General features: G+C 47.4%; 1 protein-coding gene across 2 annotated transcripts in view; it reads right to left on the bottom strand.

The window, feature by feature from the left end:
* The window catches only part of LOC144753731 (cytosolic phospholipase A2 gamma-like), a 928,534-nt gene that overhangs the window by 137,123 nt on the left and 772,140 nt on the right, over positions 1-19,271 (bottom strand). For both annotated transcript variants that reach the window (XM_078641315.1, XM_078641316.1), the window contains exon 15: positions 6,958-7,068. In XM_078641315.1, coding sequence (XP_078497441.1) covers positions 6,958-7,068 — 111 coding nt within the window. The remainder of the gene's footprint in view (positions 1-6,957; positions 7,069-19,271) is intronic.

The following is a 19,271-nucleotide window of genomic DNA, read 5'->3' as shown; positions in this document are numbered from 1 at the left end:
GGGAAGGCCGTTTTCTTAAAATTAGAGTTCAACTTGATGGTCAGACCCTTACTCTACTCAATGTTTGTGCGCCCAACCAGTCACTCACTTGATTTTTTCTTTCTCTCTCTCTCTCCCTGGCACTGTACCCTGAATTGGCTCAAATCACAGACATCTGATCTTGGACCATGTCCATCTGGAGGTGGTGCTGTGCTGCTGAAGTGGAAGCTTGGGCTCTGCTCCTCGATGGAGGCTCCCCCACATTCTGGACGACTCGATCTATATTGCCGAGATATGCCATGAGATTATGGCTTTCTTTGAAATAAGCACTCTCCCTGAAACCTCAGAGCCTACCCTCTGGGGTGCCTTCAAAACAACCGCCTAGTGGGAGTCATCACCTCCATAACCATTGCCCGAACCCGGGAAGCTCGCCTGGTCAAAACGGGGTTGGCTGATGGCAATAAGGCACTAGAGTGGTTGGTCCAAAAGACACCCTCCAACATTAAAAATGCCTGGCCATGCTCCGAGGACAACTGAGGGTCTACTGAATAAACAATGCAGAGCGCTTACTCATGGCACTAAAACAAAAATACTATGACAGGGAGATAAAGTGGGACCAATTCTGTCCCGCTGCCTTCACACTAAGACAGTTAGATCTCACATCTCAAAGATTAAAAAAGCAGATGGTAATTGGCCCCTTTCGAATGCAAGTAGGAACAGACATTCCACGCCTTCTACACAGCCCTCTATAATAATGAAACCCACCTCCTGGATTACATTAGTTACTTCCTTGTTGCATACCCTTAGGCACCCTTCGATTCCTGCCATGCCCAACTACTTGATGGCCCGATCAAGCTTGATGAAGTATGACCGGCACTATAAAGCCTCCTGGTGGGTAAAACCCCTGGCCCAGACAGCCTTCCTATCTCATTCTATTGCATGTTCCTCCCCAAGCTTCAGGACCACCTCCTACGCCTCTTCAACTCATTTTCCAAAATCTCATCATCAGCACTTCGATGTCCGAGGAAGAGGTTGTACGCGTACCTAATCCAGGCAGAGCATCCCTCTCTTTGTGCGTCATACTAACCTATCACCTTACTCAACACGGAAGACAAGATCTATACTAAAATCTTGGCAAACCGTCTTGAGCCATAACTCCCCAGATTGGTAGACCCAGATCAGGTTGGTTTCATACACCAGCGTTAGGGAGCAGGTAAAATCTGTCGAGTGCCCAATCTCGTAGAGAATGTCCAACACCCGGACATCCCTGCTTGCCTGGTGTCCCTGGATGCTGAGATAGCCTTTTACTTGGTTGATTGGGGCTTTTCTTTTTGCATGCAGTCTTACAAATAAATCAGCTTTGGCCCCGCTATGGTCTCTTTGGTTATGGCCACCTACGTTGCCCCCACAGCGAGGGTCCGGGTAAATGGCCATCTCTCTCCGCCTATTTGTATACAAAGGGGCACTTGATAAGGTTGCCCGCTCTCCCCTTTACTTTTGACCCTAGTGGTTGAACCCTTAGCGACAGTCATACAGCACTCTCACTCAACTCGCTACCTAGGTATAAACTTGACCCTTTCCCTGTCTCCATGGTCTCAGACCAATTGGCCGGCCTGTAGGTAGACTGTTTTGGATGACTTGCGCCACTGGATATAGCTCCCTATTTCTTTGCTCAGCTGCCTCAACTAGGTCAAAATGTCCATTCCACTAAAAGTACTATATCTAGTCCAAACCCTAGTTATGCCCATCCCCAAGTGGATGCTTAACACCTTCTGTGTGATGTGAACTCCTTCATCTGGGGGATGAGATGATTCAGATTCTCCAACAAACTACTCATGCTACCCAGAGAAAAAGGGGGCTTAGCCTGTCTCAACCTTCTGAAGTACTACTGGGCATCCCACCTCTGCTAGATATTGGAGTGGTGAATGATGAAAGGGGTGGGATGCACATCTAAGTTTGTCAATATGATATTATCATCAGTTCAACTGTTGTTTGCCCAAAGTTAATCTTTTACCGCATGCGTCCTGGCTGTTATGCCTACCCCGGTGGCACCTTATGTCAACGAAGAAGGGTGGGGCAACCCATGTCACCCCAAACCAGTCGCACAGCAATGTTTAGCCATATCTAGGCTACATTCAGCCGATACTCCTTTTGTCCGTTATTTAATCATTATTTATCCATATTTATTTTTCTTCAATTATCTATATTTCTAAGTCATTCCAATTGCAATCCACATGCGGGGTACATTCTGCCATTTTTCCAAATTTCTGTTGTTCGAGCCGTGCCCTCCGGACCTCAGACTCAAACAAGATCAACGCAGAGGTTCGTCCAAAGCAATGTTTATTTAAAAGTCCAATGCATTTCGGGCACCTCATCAGGGAACACTACAAATAAACAATAAAATCACCTGATGAACAACATATGCGTACAGAAATCAATATCTAATTATTAGTCTAACATGTTGCCACGTTTTTCGTCGTGCTTAAGCGCTTTCTCCTGAGATCAATTATGTAAACAACCTTCTTATGATTGATGCCCCATCGCCTTACTTTAAACATTCAATGCCTGTTAGATAGCGTTTCCATCACACGGGCCCCAACTTTCTCATTACACAGAATGTTATCTTTAGTAAACATCAAAATATGTTCAGCGTCTTCAACTCTGTCTTCAACCTTGTATGCTCATACCCTGTTTACCTACGTAGCCTCCCCCATTTCTCCCTACCCATATGTAGGTAGGAAATGTGATATCGCGTAGCGGGGAGGAAGTTTGTTTGTTACGGGGAAAATGTGGGTGTTTCAGAACACAAAATACTCTGATTAAGATATAGAGTATGGGTAGGGAGAAATGGGGGAGGCTACGTAGGTAAACAGGGTATGAGCATACAAGGTTGAAGACAGAATTGATGACGCTGAACATATTTTGATGTTTACTAAAGATAACATTCTGTGCAATGAGAAAGTTGGGGCCCGTGTGATGAAAACGCTATCTAACAGGCATTGAATGTTTAAAGTAAGGCGATGGGGCATCAATCATAAGAAGGTTGTTTTACATAATTGATCTCAGGAGAAAGCGCTTAAGCACAACAAAAAACGTGGCAACATAATAGACTAATAATTAGATATTGATTTCTGTATGCATATGTTGCTCATCAGGTGCTTTTATTGTTTATTTGTAGTGTTCCCTGACGAAGGGCAGTGAGGTGCCTGAAATGCATTTGACTTTTAAATAAACATTGCTTTGGACGAACCTCTGCGTTGATCTTGTTTGAATCTGAGGTCCGGAGGGCACGGCTCGAACAACAGAAATTTGGAAAAATGGCAGAATGTACCCCGCATGTGGATTGCAATTGGAATGACTTAGAAATATAGAGAATTGAAGAAAAATAAATATGGATAAATAATGATTAAATAACGGACAAAAGGAGTATCGGCTGAATGTAGCCTAGATATGGCTAAACATTGCTGTGAGACTGGTTTGGGGTGACATGGGTTGCCCCACCCTTCTTCGTTGACATAAGGTGCCACCGGGGTAGGCATAACAGCCAGGACGCACGCGGTAAAAGATTAACTTTGGGCAAACAACAGATGAACTGATGATAATATCATATTGACAAACTTAGGTGTGCATCCCACCCCTTTCATTGTTCATCAATTACCCCATTATGTTGGGATAGCACCCATTAGGAAGATTGTATGCTAAAAAATTCTTTCAAAACATGAATCGACATTGACGGAGGAAGATCTGGTTCGGGTCAAAAGCGATGTTTTATCAGGATGAGTTTCATGACATAATAAGCTGTGCATATTAGTATGAATTAAGACATGTTGCGGATAAGAATATTAGAGTAAAAGATTAAAAAGATTCCATAAGGTTGTGCACCGTTTTCACATGAACACAGAATTGTGGGCAATGTAGTTTGGGCAATAAATGTCGTGAATTTAAATGTGGAAACAAAAGTGTGAAACAGTGGGAGGGACGGGCCAATCAGGTGGAAGGTAACTAAGAGGATGTGATTTAAATGAAGGGGATTCGACAGAATGTCATCTTTTTACTCGGAACGGAAACCCGATTTGAGTGTTTGTGAGCGTCCATGGCAGGTATGCGAAATGTGATATCGTGTGGCGGGGAGGAAGTTTGTTTGTTACGGGGAAAATGTGGGTGTTTAAGAACACAAAATACTCTGATTTAGATATAGAGTATGGCTAGGGAGAAATGGGGGAGGCTATGTAGGTAAACAGGGAATGAGCATACAAGGTTGAAGACAGAGTTGAAGACGCTGAACATATTTTGATGTTTACTAAAGATGACATTCTGTGCAATGAGAAAGTTGGGGCCCGTGTGATGAAAATGCTATCTAACAGGCATTGAATGTTTAAAGTAAGGCGATGGGGCATCAATCATAAGAAGGTTGTTTTACATAATTGATCTCAGGAGAAAGCGCTTAAGCACAACGAAATACGTGGCAACATGTTAGACTAATAATTAGATATTGCTTTCTGTACGCATATGTTGTTCATCAGGTGCTTTTATTGTTTATTTGTACTGTTCTCTGACGAAGGGCAGTGAGGTGCCCGAAATGCATTGGACTTTTAAATAAACATTGCTTTGGACGAACCTCTGCATTGATCTTGTTTGAATCTGAGGTCCGGAGGGCACGGCTCGAACAACAGAAATTTGGGAAAATGGCAGAATGTACCCCGCATGTGGATTGCAATTGGAATGACTTAGAAATATAGAGAATTGAAGAAAAATAAATATGGATAAATAATGATTAAATAACGGACAAAAGGAGTATCGGCTGAATGTAGCCTAGATATGGCTAAACATTGCTGTGCGACTGGTTTGGGGTGACATGGGTTGCCCCACCCTTCTTCGTAGATATTGGAGTGGGTCATCAGAGAAAGTGAAAAACATTGGTTTCACATGGACTGCACTGTTGCCTGTGGACCCTTTTGTGATCTGGCCTGGGTCTTCAGGCTCTCCCGGCATCAAAGTACATAAATAGCCATCCCTATGAAGATGGTCCTCAACATCTGGGACAAGATCACGATCCCAAGGGGACTCACTTCCTTTCCTAATCTCAACACCTCAGTGGCTCACAATTCCAGCTTCCCTCCAGCCTTGCAGCCACATTCATTCTCAACATGAAGAAGGGAGAATGCCCTGCGAGGATCTATTTGAGGGGGACAAATTCAAAACCTTTGATCAATGCAAGAGAGCCTTCCATCTCAAGCACATGTCAAGCCTACAATACTGTCAACTCCGACACTGGTTACTTATCCTAACTTACATGCAGGGAGCAACTAGACCGCTTACCCATTTTGAGGCCTTGGTGCGCTCATTCGATGGGATGCAGGGCTTGATCTCCCACACATACCAGTTTTTACAGCACTCTTCTTTCATTCACTCCCACACTTACCAAAGTCAGTGGTCCGCATACTTCAGGGAGGAAATTCCATCAGAATGCTGGGAACAACTATGGTGCGATATCCCTAAGATCCACAGGAGCATTCCCCAACGCGAATCTGCTCATAAACTTTACAGAAAATGTTTCCGGCTGTTTATCCACACTGCTGGCGATGCCAGTAAGCGGTGGTGGACTTTCTCCATATTTGATGGTACTGCCCAATACTTACCATATTTTGGAAGGAAGTCCTGAGTCACGCCAAAGACACTATAGGCTTTCATGTGCCAAGCTCCCTTACAGTGAATCTTCTGAGCATTCGTCCCCAACACCTCCAAGCCATGACTCACTCTGATTGTCGTCTTATCAAACACATGCTAGAAGCAGCTAAGTAGATCATTGCTCTTCACTGGAAGAACCTTCCACAGCCCGCTTATTTCTTCATGGTTCATACGCCTATGGCATGTTATGGTGATGGAGCTTCTAACATGTCGGATAAAGTCTACCGAATCGAAAATTCACGCACACCTGGCAACCAATGATTGACCACTTCTCTAAATTAGAGCACTCACACTATATTCCTCCCCGACTTTGGGCTCTCCAACTCTTTGAAGATGCTATCCTTCCATAGGACACGGGAACTTCACAGCACCCTACATCGCAAGTGCAGCGAGAAGCTTCCCTCCATCTAGCTCTCGCAAGAGCAGCCGTGTCTGTGCAGGTAACAGCAGTGGGGCTGTGGGGCCAGGTAAGTGGTGATTTTGAGGGACGATGCTGAGGTAAAATGAATTATCTATTTAATTTTCCCTCTCCATAGTCCCTCGAAAATTCCCCCTTAACCGGCCCCACTACTCCTCCGCTGTTACCTGCACGGACCATGGCTGAGCACAAGACTTGCTGGACACCCTCTTGGGTTGTTCCACCCACCCCGACACCCCTCACTCTCCTCCCCCTTCACCTACCCAATGGCTGGACGCTTATAGCACTTGTCAAAAGCTCTTGCTACTTTTATTGTATGATGCCCTACAGTCCTTCATTAACAGCTAATTATCATATGCTTCGTATGGTGACGATTGTTTGTCGCTTTCACTTTCATTGATAAGACTTGATATACAAAATTGGTCCAGTATTTGCATGCAACTCAAGGCCGATTATACGTCTTTTTTTTATTTTAAACAATTATGAACATACTAACCTTTATATTTATCCTGTGTAAGATCCTTCCTTCAATTTAATCAGAATCATAGTAGTGTCACAAACCTTTAGTTATTTTAAATTCTCTCTTTTTATGTGTCCGAAAATGGATCAGTAGAAACATTTCAGTTGGAAGCTGATTAAGTGGTCATGAATGAAGTTTAAGTATAGTGACTATGTAAAACAAGTTTTGGGTCTCAACCCACTCTTGGTTCTGCATTGTCTGCTAAAACAGTATCCATATTCTGGCACCAATTAACAATTAAAATGTAAATGCCAATTTTGCTTGAAATTTATGTTGTTTCCATAAGTGTAAATTCATATTTTGTGGTGTGTGATCATGAAAATATATTTGCACAGAAAAATCAATCATGTACCTGTTGTATTACATTTGTACAGGTAGTTATGGGTGGTCCCCCATTGCCAGGAAACAAGACTTTTCATGAGTTTGGCCATAGTCACCATCTTCCCATATGCCGATGATAGTACTGTTGATAGAAGGAATGTAAGATTAGTTAAAAGCATTATAAATTAAAGGACAGCCCGTTCAAAAACTGACACGCATAATATAGGAGATATATTTTCTTTTTTATATTCACAAAAACAGTATTAGCCACTGTGATAATGTGTTTCTTTCTTCATGGATGGCCCCTGTTTTTATAGACTCATGTTGGTGCTTTTTGAACTCTGCTCACTTGGCTAATCCAGTCCCCAGTGCGGGAAACAGCGTTTATAATGCTGTCAATAGCACGCAGGTAGGTAACAACGTGGACGTTACATCGTCCGTGTTCTTACCACGCATGGCATTACATCGCAAGTCGTTTCTAAGACTTGCGCTAGATGGCGCGCAACACCAAGGAATATGTTGGATTTTAAATCCAACACATTCCCTACTGTTGCGCTAACTGGAGTAGGAATAGTAATTTATACTATTCCTAACTCCAGCGTGCCATCTAGTGCAAGTAATATAAATGACTTGTGATGTAAAGCCATGCGTGGTAACAACGCAGATGATGTAACATCCGCGTTGTAACCTACTGCGTGGTAATGTATGTTGTAGTAACGTCATACATTTCTCAGTGCATGTGCCCCGAGCTTAAACCATAATAAAATTGGCTACTCCCCATTTGACATATTTATCTTTCCAGGAAGGCCATAGTGTATCAAAATGTACACAAATGAAAGAAAATATAATAAATGTATAATGTGGATTGCACCACCTGTTGTGCTATTTTCTAAGATAACAAATTAGTCATGTGTTAGGTCTAGATGTGTAGCCTGCCAGCTATGCTTCAAAATAGAACCTATCAAAATAACCCCTTTTGAGAGGAAGATATTCTACTTTTAAATGTTAAAGGTCACACTTATGCAGGGCTTGTAGCCCACACGGTAAGGCTCCTAGAATTTAGAAGTATCAGATTTCATGTTGGCGTCGCAAGACCTCTGCAACTCCCTCGCGTCCTACTTCCACAACAAGATCACGGACATACACAACAGCTTCAACAACCAACCAACGCAAGCCACAACCGCAACGACGCCACCCACCACCACCCTCCGCACCTGGACCCCGATCAGCACCGAAGACACCATCCGCACCATGAACTCCATCCATTCCGGATCTCCGACTGACCCCTGCCCTCACCACGTCTTCAACAAAGCCGACGCTGTCCTCGCACCCCACCTGCGGGACATCATCAACACCTCCTTCGACTCCGCCACCTTCCCTGAGAGCTGGAAGCACGCTGAACTCAGCGCTCTCCTCAAGAAACCCACAGCAGACCCCACCGACCTCAAGAACTACCGTCCCATCTCGCTCCTCCCGTTCCCGGCCAAAGTCATCGAGAAGACCGTCAACAAACAGCTGGCCGCCTTCCTCGAGACGAATGGATCCCTCGACCCATCACAGTCCGGCTTCCGAGCGAACCACAGCACCGAGACCGCCCTCATCGCCGCCACCGACGACCTTCGAACTCTGATGGACAACGGAGAAACAGCGGCCCTCATCCTCCTGGACCTCTCCGCGGCTTTCGACACTGTCTGCCACCGCACCCTAGTACAGCGCCTCAGCAACATCGGAATCCAGGAGAAGGCACTGGACTGGATCACCTCCTTCCTCGACGGAAGAACACAAAGAGTCCCCCTACCACCGTACAAGTCAGAGGCCACCAAAGTCATCTGCGGCGTACCCCAAGGATCCTCGCTGAGCCCAACCCTCTTCAACGTCTACATGAGCCCCCTCGCGGCCATCGCACGCCAACACAACCTGAACATCATCTCCTACGCCGACGACACCCAGCTGATCCTCTCCCTGACCAACGACCCCGCCACCGCCAGAGCCAACCTGCACGAAGGGATGAGAGACGTAGCCGAATGGATGACGACCAGCCGCCTGAAACTGAACTCGGACAAGACGGAGGTCCTCATCCTGGGCTCCACGCCCTCCGCCTGGGACGACTCCTGGTGGCCCCCCGCCCTGGGCACCGCACCCAAACCGACGGACCACGCACGCAACCTGGGCTTCATCCTGGACTCCTCCCTCTCCATGACCAGACAAGTCAACGCCGTCTCCTCGTCATGCTTCAACATCCTGCGCATGCTACGTAAGATCTTCCGGTGGATCCCCACCGAGACGAGGAAGACGGTCACCCAAGCCCTCGTCACCAGCCGACTGGACTACGGCAACGCCCTCTACGCCGGAACCACTGCCAAACTCCAGAAGAGACTCCAGCGGATCCAGAACGCCTCGGCGAGACTCATCCTCGACATCCCCCGACGCAGCCACATCTCCGGACACCTGAGAGATCTGCACTGGCTCCCGGTCAACAAGAGAATCACCTTCCGGCTCCTCACCCACGCGCACAAAGCCCTACACGACCAAGGCCCGAGCTACCTCAACAACCGGATCAACTTCTACACTCCCAAGCGCCTCCTCAGATCAACCAACCACGCCCTCGCCGCCGTCCCCCGCATCCGAAGAGCGACAACAGGAGGAAGATCCTTCTCCTACCTGGCCGCCAAGACCTGGAACTCACTTCCGACCAATCTGCGCCTGACCCAAGACCACCTCTCCTTCAGGAAGAAGCTCAAGACCTGGCTGTTCGAGCAGTAGCGGCACCCCCCCCCTCCCAGCGCCTTGAGACCCTACGGGTGAGTAGTGCGCTCTACAAATGACCTGATTGATTGATTGATTGATTGATGTTCCTACAGTGATTAGCCCCAAAAAGCTATTTTCACTGTATATTGCTGAAGCTGTTTATATGAAAAAAAACTGAAGTCAGGTAAAAATGTATTATGATAACTTTGGTTTGGGACAAGCTACAGAAATTATTCAACCACAGATTTTAATATTTATAAAAAATCTAATTCAATGGGTAGGTTTCAGATAAATAAATAGGAAAAGTAACTATTATTCAATTTCAATTTATTTTAGTATGTTTTGCCTCTTGATAAGGGCCACATAAAAATCACAATACAAATTACAGACAGAAGAAAAGAAAATTCAATCACACATACAAAACTAATGCATCCATTGAAATAGACAAGAAAAAACAATGTCAGACCTCTCCAAACTCTTTAATAAATAGCTAAAAAAACCTTTAAAAAAGTTAAAAATGTGGAAGCAAAACATTTCATTTGGAGGACAGTATAGAAATTGTAAAAAAATATTCACATCAGAAATACCTAGTTGAAGACATATTGGTTTTAACCATTTAAACCGCAATGGGCGAAGTGCAGGACAAATCAGGAAGACATGCATACGATCCTGAATACTCAAGTTACAAAAATTACACATAGAAGAGGTTCCATACCATTTGGATAAAAGTAAATTTAGGGGCAATAGATCATATCGTAAAAGAAACCATAATCTACGAACACCATGTGGCATATTCCATGTGGCATAGGGTTGGGCCAACTTCATAGAATAAGAATTAAGGAGGAGGTCACAACCCCCTTTTTCTTGTATTGTATTCTTATCTGTTTGAAAACATAGTTCCCACGATGCCTGTTTTAGCAGGAGTTTTAGCTGTGTCGATGAGTGAAGGAATAAAACACTTTCATCTAACTTTAAAAGTGACACGGCTCTTCTAAAGTTCCTTACTAATCGTGAGAACTCTTTAAAGTTGCCCAGCAATTCATTTTTAAGGAGGGTTCTCATCGACCCTGATTCGGCTCTAGCCAAGCAAACCACCCATCTTACCAGGGCACATAGTCCCTGAACCCAGCTGCTCCTGAGACCGAAATCAAGCCTACATGCGGCCAAAGAACACGAGGTGTTAAGGGTAGATAGGGATCTTAAGAGTTTCCCTTCAATTTTATTACAGAAATCCCAGTGCTTCAGCTCTATAAGTTCTATGCCATATAATATCGTAGGAGGAATATTTGCCCTATATACCTCAAGTAAACAGGCGAAGTGTCTCTTTCCAGTGGCAAGATAGAGGGAATTTAAACCTTTGCCATGCGCGAGGGCTTTACGTGAACTATGCTCGATATGGGGCCTCTCACTCAAATTGGCCGCAATTATTTTACCCAAAAAGGTATAGGATTTAACAACCTCTAATTTCTGGCCACCAATAAACCATCCAAAGTTTTCAGAACGGCACTTCTTTTTCCCGGCAATACACATAATTTTCCTTTTAGATGTATTAATCTTCATAAAATGGGAATCAGCAAAAACATGTAGAGCTTGCAGCCGATTAGCGAGACCTTTGGGGGTTAAATCTAAAACAAGAATATCATCGGCATACATGAGACAAGAGATAGGGGTCCCCCCTACCACCGGAGCTATACCCACACAAGCTGTCAAGGAAGCAGGCAGGTCTACAGTGTATAGGGAGAACAATAGTGGGGCCAGAAGACAGCCTTGTTTAAGGCCGTTCAAAGTTGGAATTCTATGCGAAAGTCCCCTTTCGCCCCCTTGGAGAACACTACACCACGTTTCCGTATGGAGAACACGCAAAAGATCCAATAGATATAGTGGTAAACCAAGGGCTGCTAACTTTCTCCACAGCGTTCGACGATCAACTTTATCGAACGCCGTGGAGAAATCGATGAACGCAGCGAACACCACCCCCCCTCTCACATGTGTATATTTATCAGAAATCACATGTAGGGTGGTGAGATTGTCTAATGTACCGTGTCCCCTACGGAATCCAGTTTGTTCAAATGGTAGAATATTATTCTCCTCGATCCAATTGTTAAGTAAAATTAAAATACACTTAGCGAAAACCTTTCCAACTGAGTCGAGGAGAGCAATCAGACGGTAGTTCATGGGGCTATCCCTAGCTCCCTTCTTAAAAATAGGGACCAATATACTTCCCCTCCAAGAGGCAGGGACCATTTTAGTATCAAAGCAGGATTTAAACAATGGGTAAAGAATCTTACTCCATAGTAATGGTTCCTGCTTCAGAACCGTCATAGGGAGTTCGTCAGGTCCCATTGCGCCGGACGAGCGCATGTTCTTTATGGCCATTTCTATTGTTGTCTCTGTAGGATAATTAATCGGACCCTCAGATGTTAAGTCAGGGTCACTATCTACAGCCGATGTTACGTTCCCTGCATACAACTTCCGGATATAAGAGGACCATACCTCTTCAGAAATAGGGATGGGAAGAGGGCTCGTTCTAGTGCCGCATCCCTTCCCGACTATGGACCAAAAATCTCTAACTTTGCCATGCGCAACTGCCTCCCGCAAGTTTATCCATACCGAGTCTTCTTTCTCCTTTTTTAGTCTCGCTTTTAATCTGGTTCTCCTTCTTTTTAACCTCGATATTTCTTTAGCTAGTTCACCTGATCTACCCAAGAATTGCACTCGCACTAATTTATTTATTTCCTTATTCAGGATGCGCAGTGCACTAGGAAAAAATACCTTTTTCCCAGAACCACTAACCTTTTTTACATCTAGAGTGATCTTCCTCATAAATTTTTCAAAGTTAGCAATTTCGGAACCATACCAATCGTTTAATTCTAATATAATTTTGCATAAAATATCATGCCTACCTCTAATGGCAGTTGGGTTCCAAAAACATCTACCCGAAGATCCATGGAAGGTAACATCATTGTTATTGAAAGACCAGGACTCAGTGGGTGGAGGTTTTAGAGAAAGAGTTATAGTAATTATGCTATGATCACTTAAAGATGTAGGGGCTATCAAGAGATCCTGGACACATGGAAAAAAAGTAACTATTAGACTTTGCCTGCCTGAATCTTCAGCAGGCTAACTAGCATTAGCCTGCCAGCAGCTGGCCTATCAGTGCCTCCTTATTTAGGTGTGAAATAGCGTTTTAAGAGCCTTGGGGCTGTAGAATGGTTTTGGAGGAATGAGACCTACCTTGATCCTAGCAGGGAAGTTAAGGAGAGTTCTGGAACTTGACTAATTTGAAAGGGACAAGGGAAGTTTTTTACTTTTCCATCTTAGTGATACTGTTGGTCCTTCTAGTTTTAGTCATAGGGGAGGAGGGAGCTATGTCCCAGAACGAGTCTGCAGTGGTTGACTTGGATGGAACTGCTCATTAAAGAAGACACAACTCTAAGTGTGCCACAAGCTCCGTACAGAGGCAGACATGGTCTGCCATGTTATATTTTACTGAGAATGGTGCACAGTGGCATAGTTATCATTGAGGAAAAATGGTGTGCTCCAAAAGTGGGCAGGTTTGCCTGTGGCAACATTTGTCCATTGGTCAGGCAATGTCCAGAAGTCCTCTTACTCCCACTAAAAAACTAAACAAAAATAACACTTCACCCCTGCTCCTCAGAACACTTTAAGAGTTCGGGCAGTAAAAAAAGAGGACTGGATCTGCTGTCTGTGACCTGTGTGGAGACCTGAACAGCAGGACCATCACCCGCTTGGATAAAGAACTAAGAAGTGGACTCGAAGGGTCAGTTGCTGACCTCTTGTGTGGCTACAGGGACATCAAAAGCTGGAATAGGCCTTTTATGGAATCAAAAGTAGCTCAGTTACAACTGGACTTCAAGCGAACCGTGTTGTTGGCCTCTGCTGAAGTGTGTCCTGCTCCCTAAGCACTGTCTGTAAGGTCCTGAGAGCCTTAGCAGTGACTGAGAGGTTGGATTTACCAGACCTCAGGATGTTTCAGCAGGACCTCACGGCAGAGGTATCAGATTTTAAGAGGATTCCCTTTGTCTTACAGAAAAGAGACCAAGCCTAAGGAAGAAATCTTGACCAGGCAAAGTTATGAAAAGTATTTGAACAGTGAGAGGATTTCTGTGGTCACAAAATTTGAATTTGGCAGTCTTGGAGTGGGCTGCCACGCAGCAGCCCCGCTCCAAGACCGCCAAAGCGGTACTGACACCGTCCACCTGATTATGACTTTTTTAGTCTCTGGCAGGTGGTTCCTTGGCAGTCCCATGGTGCTGCCTATGAAAAAAGCACCACAATGTGAGCATCAAAGGCAGTTACTGCATGGCATATACTGGTGCAGTCAATGCCGTGCAGGAACTCGGGAGCATGCGCACAGTCGGGCACAACATCTGCCCCCCTGCAGGCACCCCATGGCCCTGAGGCCCAGTAGGGCCCGCTTTGTTTCTTCTCCACCACAGTTTTCATGGTGGGCTCAGTGCCATGAAAAACGTGGTGTAGAGGAAACTCGTAAAATACTTGGAAGTACCATAGCATCCCTGATCCCTGGCAGCTCTGGCAGTACCATGGTGGTACGGCTACCCATCTTATAATAGGGTGGTCAGACCAGCGGTGTGGCATTGTCCACACCACCACCGTGGCTAAGGCAGTCTATCGGACCACCGTAGTCATAATTAAGCCCTAAGTACCCAAAAACTATGAGCATCACCACCCGATATTGTATCGAACCTCCACTCCACTGTCAGCCTGAACTTGGGCCAAGATCTGAGACATCCTCAAAGAGTAATTTCATTAGGGCTTTATTTTTCGCTGATACCTTTTGGATTAAAACTTTAAAAAATCATATCGCTGGTCACTCATATTGTATTTTAGCCATTTTAGTGTTACTTTTACTGTTAATTTTTTTCTTACTTTTTAGACATTACTTGTATGATTTTTATTTGAGGTTTATTTTCACTTTTACACGGGGCATGGCTAGCGGGCCACGATGGCGGACGGAGGCTGTTAGTGCTCCGGTGCTGCCGGGGATTCTCAATCCTGATCGGGCCTCTGGGGAGCCCAAACACCGACTGCAGCCTGTGGTTTCTGTGCCGTGAGGGCTTGAGGAAGCTCCGGAACGATTCTGGGGCTTGCGGAGTGCGTGACCAGCCGGGGCCTGTCGCTGGTAAAGCCGCCGAGAAACTTTGGTCGCGGCAGACCGGAAGTGCCGCGGAGGGTCCGCGAGCTGCGGTCGAGCCGCCCGTGATTTTCGCCAGACTGCCTCGAGGCCCCCCATTGGCGAGATCACTCTTCAGCCTGGCGGTCCTGACTGTGAGGGGGGCCCGGAGGCGGCGGGGGCCGAGATCGTTGTGTCGGAGGGCCTGTGGGCCTTGAGGAGGAGGGAGCGTGACGAACCTGAGCGCCAGCGCGAGCCCCTGCAGCGGAGGCTCTGAAGGCGGGGGTGCGGAGCTGGTGAGCCTCGGGTGGCATACTGAGACATGCCCCCCCCCCGGCCTGTCTTCCTTCTCTCCCCCCCTCCTATGGCTGCGGGGACGGCTGCTGGCATCGAGAGGCACCGGGATTATTCTGCGGATCCACTGACTGGGTAAGACGTCCGACGGAGGGGTTCCCTCCAGGCCTAGACGACCACCATGGGAGCGGGGGCGCAAGGAGAGCCCAGAAGCCGCGCTTTCGTGAGACAAGGCCACTGAACTGTTCTGTGGCGGGGTGCTGAGGGGGGATTTGTGACGGTGAACTTTACAACCCTGCTCGCTTGCCTGGTGGGGGGTGTGGGGACGAGAGGGGGCCGCCATCCGGGGTGATACCGGACTTCGAGCCTGAGTCCCTCCTGCTCCTCTCTTCCACCCCCCGATTAGTCCTCCCCCCGCATCTCTGAACCATTCTGGGGGCTGCCGAGGCCGAAGATGGAGCTGCCACGGCCCGTGGGCTGACTTCTGCGATGATGCACGCCGCTGGCAGACGCAGAGAGGACGCCGATGCCGCCTGGACTTTCGTGCTGCAGCATTGACGGGGTTGCGGAGCGGGGTGTGACAGCAACTGGCAGAGGGAGAGAGGTGATCATACCACTTGGGGATCCGATAGAAGGAGGACGCCTAGAGAAGACGGGGAGTACCCCCCAGGCGGATGCTCAAGCCTGTGGGTTGGCCGCGCCTGACGGGGGCAACCATGGTCCGAAAGGGAGCCCGGGCGCTGGATGGGAAGGATGGCCCGCCGAACACGGGACCGGCCCCGGGGGCTATGCAGGATGGCTCCGTACTAGCCCCCCTGGACCACGCCTCGGGCAGGGATCAACAGGCTGACAAGTTGGACTTGATCCTGCAAGAGATCAGAGACTCTCGACTGGCTATGGAAACGCAACTGGGCGCCCTCACTACTAATCTCTCGCTGTTAAAAGCCGACCACGGCAAGCTGACTGACAAAGTGAAGGAACAGGGGGTGACGTTGGCAGAGGTGACTCCGACGGTGACAGATCACACTAACTCTATCAAACAATTGCAGGAGCAAGTGACGACCCTCATGGACCGCGTGGAGGATGCTCAAGGGCGTAACCGACGCAATAACATCCGCGTCATTGGGCTTCCGGAACACAGTGAGGGGTCCCGCGCAACGGAATTCATGGAGCAGTGGTTCCGCGATCATGTCGCCCCGGAGGGCCTGTCGCCGTTTTTTTGTGTGGAACGGGCACATCGGATTCCTACGGGACGGCCTAGGGTGGGACAGCCACCGCGACCGTTGATCGTTAAGATCTTAATTTACCGGGATAGGGATATGCTCCTGCAGAAAGCCCGGGAGAAATCACTCATTGAATATGAAAACCAGCGAATCTCACTATCCCCGGACTATACAAATCAAGTGCAACGACAAAGGTCATCCTACTTTGCGGTCAAGAAAAAGCTCCAGAAAGCAAATCTCCGGTACGCCCTGTTATTCCCGGCCCGCCTCAAGATCATCTATGACAACAAGACCCACTTCTTCGAGAGCCCTACTGATGCGGAGGAGTGGCTGGAGGTGATGGGCGTCGAGACATCTCAGGGGGGGGCGTCTGGTGAGTCCGGGACCGGCTCGGAGCGTAGAGGAAGACCTTCACCTACATCGTCGGCGCAACCCAGAAGTCGCAAGCCCTCTATCGCACAACAAAGGGAAGACCAGATGACAGTGCTCAGCATGGTGGGCTCTTTCCGCGATGAACACGTGCTGATCAACACAGACACGGAAGACAGTACACCACATTCGGACTCAGAACACAGTGTACTGCTGTTCCCAACGGTGACGCCGAGAGCGGTGGACGAACTACTGGACAATGGACTGGAGTAGGGGCCTGATCTGGTGAGCCCTACGTCTCTGCCCTCTTCTGATATCCTTTTGATGGTGGCTTGTGGTGGGGTGGGGGGTACGGGGAGGGGGCTGCGGACACTCTCTGTGCTTTGGGGGGCGCTCCCTTCTGGGACACTTGGTGGTTAAATCCACGCAAAGACATTGAGAACTCGACCCTTGATAGCTGAACTTGATAGATCTCACTCATTGCCGCCATTATTCGAACAGCCCACAGGCCACGCCCCTTTCTCCGCATTCTATAAAAATGTGTATATCTCGGACGCGCAGCGGACGAGCGCAGCGGGCACGCCGTCAGCGCGCCGAAGGCGCGCCTAAGGCAAGCCCCTCTGCGCCCGTCCGCGCCCTGACGGGCCCCAGGGCACGCCATGCTATAGGGCATATTACCTACTCCCGTGAAGAGCTGCTGGCCACCAACAACGGCCAGGGCCACCTGTATGAACCATCACGCAATCGAGCCCAGAGATTGGGGCTCCTAGTCAACCGCTCTACCATTCTTGATACCGCCACCACGACTTCTGTCGGCCCCATTACTCATACAGCGTCTGACTCTTGTCCCCATTCCATGTCTATAGCCTATCTAAACACCCGCTCCATGGTGAAACACAACCTGGACCTCCTTCTTTTACTAGGCGAGGACAATCTCGACATTCTCTTACTTACCGAGACTTGGCTCACCCAGATTGATACTTCCTACACAACTATGGCATGCGTCCCTCTGTACAGACCCCCTAACAACATGCCGTCCTTCCCTTTAGCACTCAGTGAACAAATTGCCAACCTAGCCATTGATCATGCAAGGATTCTACTAGTGGGGGATCTTAACTACTGGTTCAACGATCCTCTGGAGGGTCCTCAGTCGCGTTAACTCACTGAGCTTCTTACAAATATAAACTTCGAACAACATGTACGATCACCAACTCACTGTAAAGGCCACATTTTGGACCAGGTCTGGACCAACTCTCTTTTAGTTACGACCCCGGTCACCTTTCCGTGTCTATGGTCGGATCATCTCCTTATCAAATTTAATCTCATCCATCCTCCTAAAAAGTCCACCGTTACAGCTACGGGTGGAAGAGCTAGGAACTGGAATTCCCTAGTCAGGCTGGAATTCCTACAAACTCTTGCCACTTCCATTCCCTCCCATAACCTTGATATCAATATAGCAGAAAACAATCTTTCTCTCTGGCTGCAATCAGCCTGTCGTAATTTGGCAGTACCTGAGTTAGCGTTTAGCTCAGCTACACGAGCTTTCACTGTTAACTTGATCAAACGTGCGGGGGCCATTTTGTATTTGGTGACTTCCATTTTGTATGAACATGCGGCCTCGTGGTCAGCGTGCCCTTTCGTCCTTCCTCCATGCCAATGAACCTTTACCCTGCCCAGCCACAGGCTATTTTTAGCAATGGTCAGTCTCGCGCATGCGTACATCTGATCTCTGGACTAATGAGTGGTCACTCCTTAGGAATGTTCCCCAAACTGACCAGTGGTATTAAGCCCCTCCCACATGCTGGCTGTGTTCCAAAAATTTCCTTATATGTACCTAAAACTTTTCAAATGTATACCGCCTACCTTTTTATTGCTGTTAAAATGTATAAAAGAGGTCGCGCACCGATGTTCGGGGTGATACTTCTTGCATTGGCGAAGGGTGCTGTAGGAATGTACCACCACCCCATGGGGTGCTAATAAACTTGTCTTTTGCATTTTCAGTTTCCGTGCCAATTTCCATTATTTGGTGTTCGAGAGTTTTTGCAGAGTATGTAGGCCTGTCAGTACCCGATACCTCAATTGGCGACCACGAAGGGACTCATCGGCGACTCGGATGCCCGAAGGAGAGGTCGCGACGAAGGATTGGAAACTCGCTATGGACGCGTACGCTGACACTGAGTGACCCGAGTCTTGGCACCCACGGTGTTTTTTCCTTTCCTTCTGATCTGACCTTCCAGGTGGCGCCGGTCTTCGACTGAGATCCTGATCGTTTGGCTTTTCGTGTAGTGCCCGTTTGGCTGATTCGGTTACGGAACTTGGCAGTTGAAATCTGGACACTTTTGAAAGTATTTGGTAAGCTTATGTTTGGTAAGGTAGTCTACTGACACTTACTGTGGCTTTTTGAATTTGAATTTGTATGAGTTAGCTAACGTTTGGACCTATGATTTGAGTTATATGTGGAGTGCACCTCACATAGGCAGGCATGTAGGGATATTTCTCTGATTTTTAATTTGTTTGAACGGCACACCGTGCGTAAAGTACATTTAAGTGCCATTT

The sequence above is a fragment of the Lissotriton helveticus genome, chromosome 5_1, assembly GCF_964261635.1.
Source record: "Lissotriton helveticus chromosome 5_1, aLisHel1.1, whole genome shotgun sequence".
Lineage (NCBI taxonomy): Eukaryota > Metazoa > Chordata > Amphibia > Caudata > Salamandridae > Lissotriton > Lissotriton helveticus.
The sequence above is the reverse complement of the archived record's forward strand: the minus strand, read 5'-3'. Positions and strand labels throughout refer to the sequence as shown.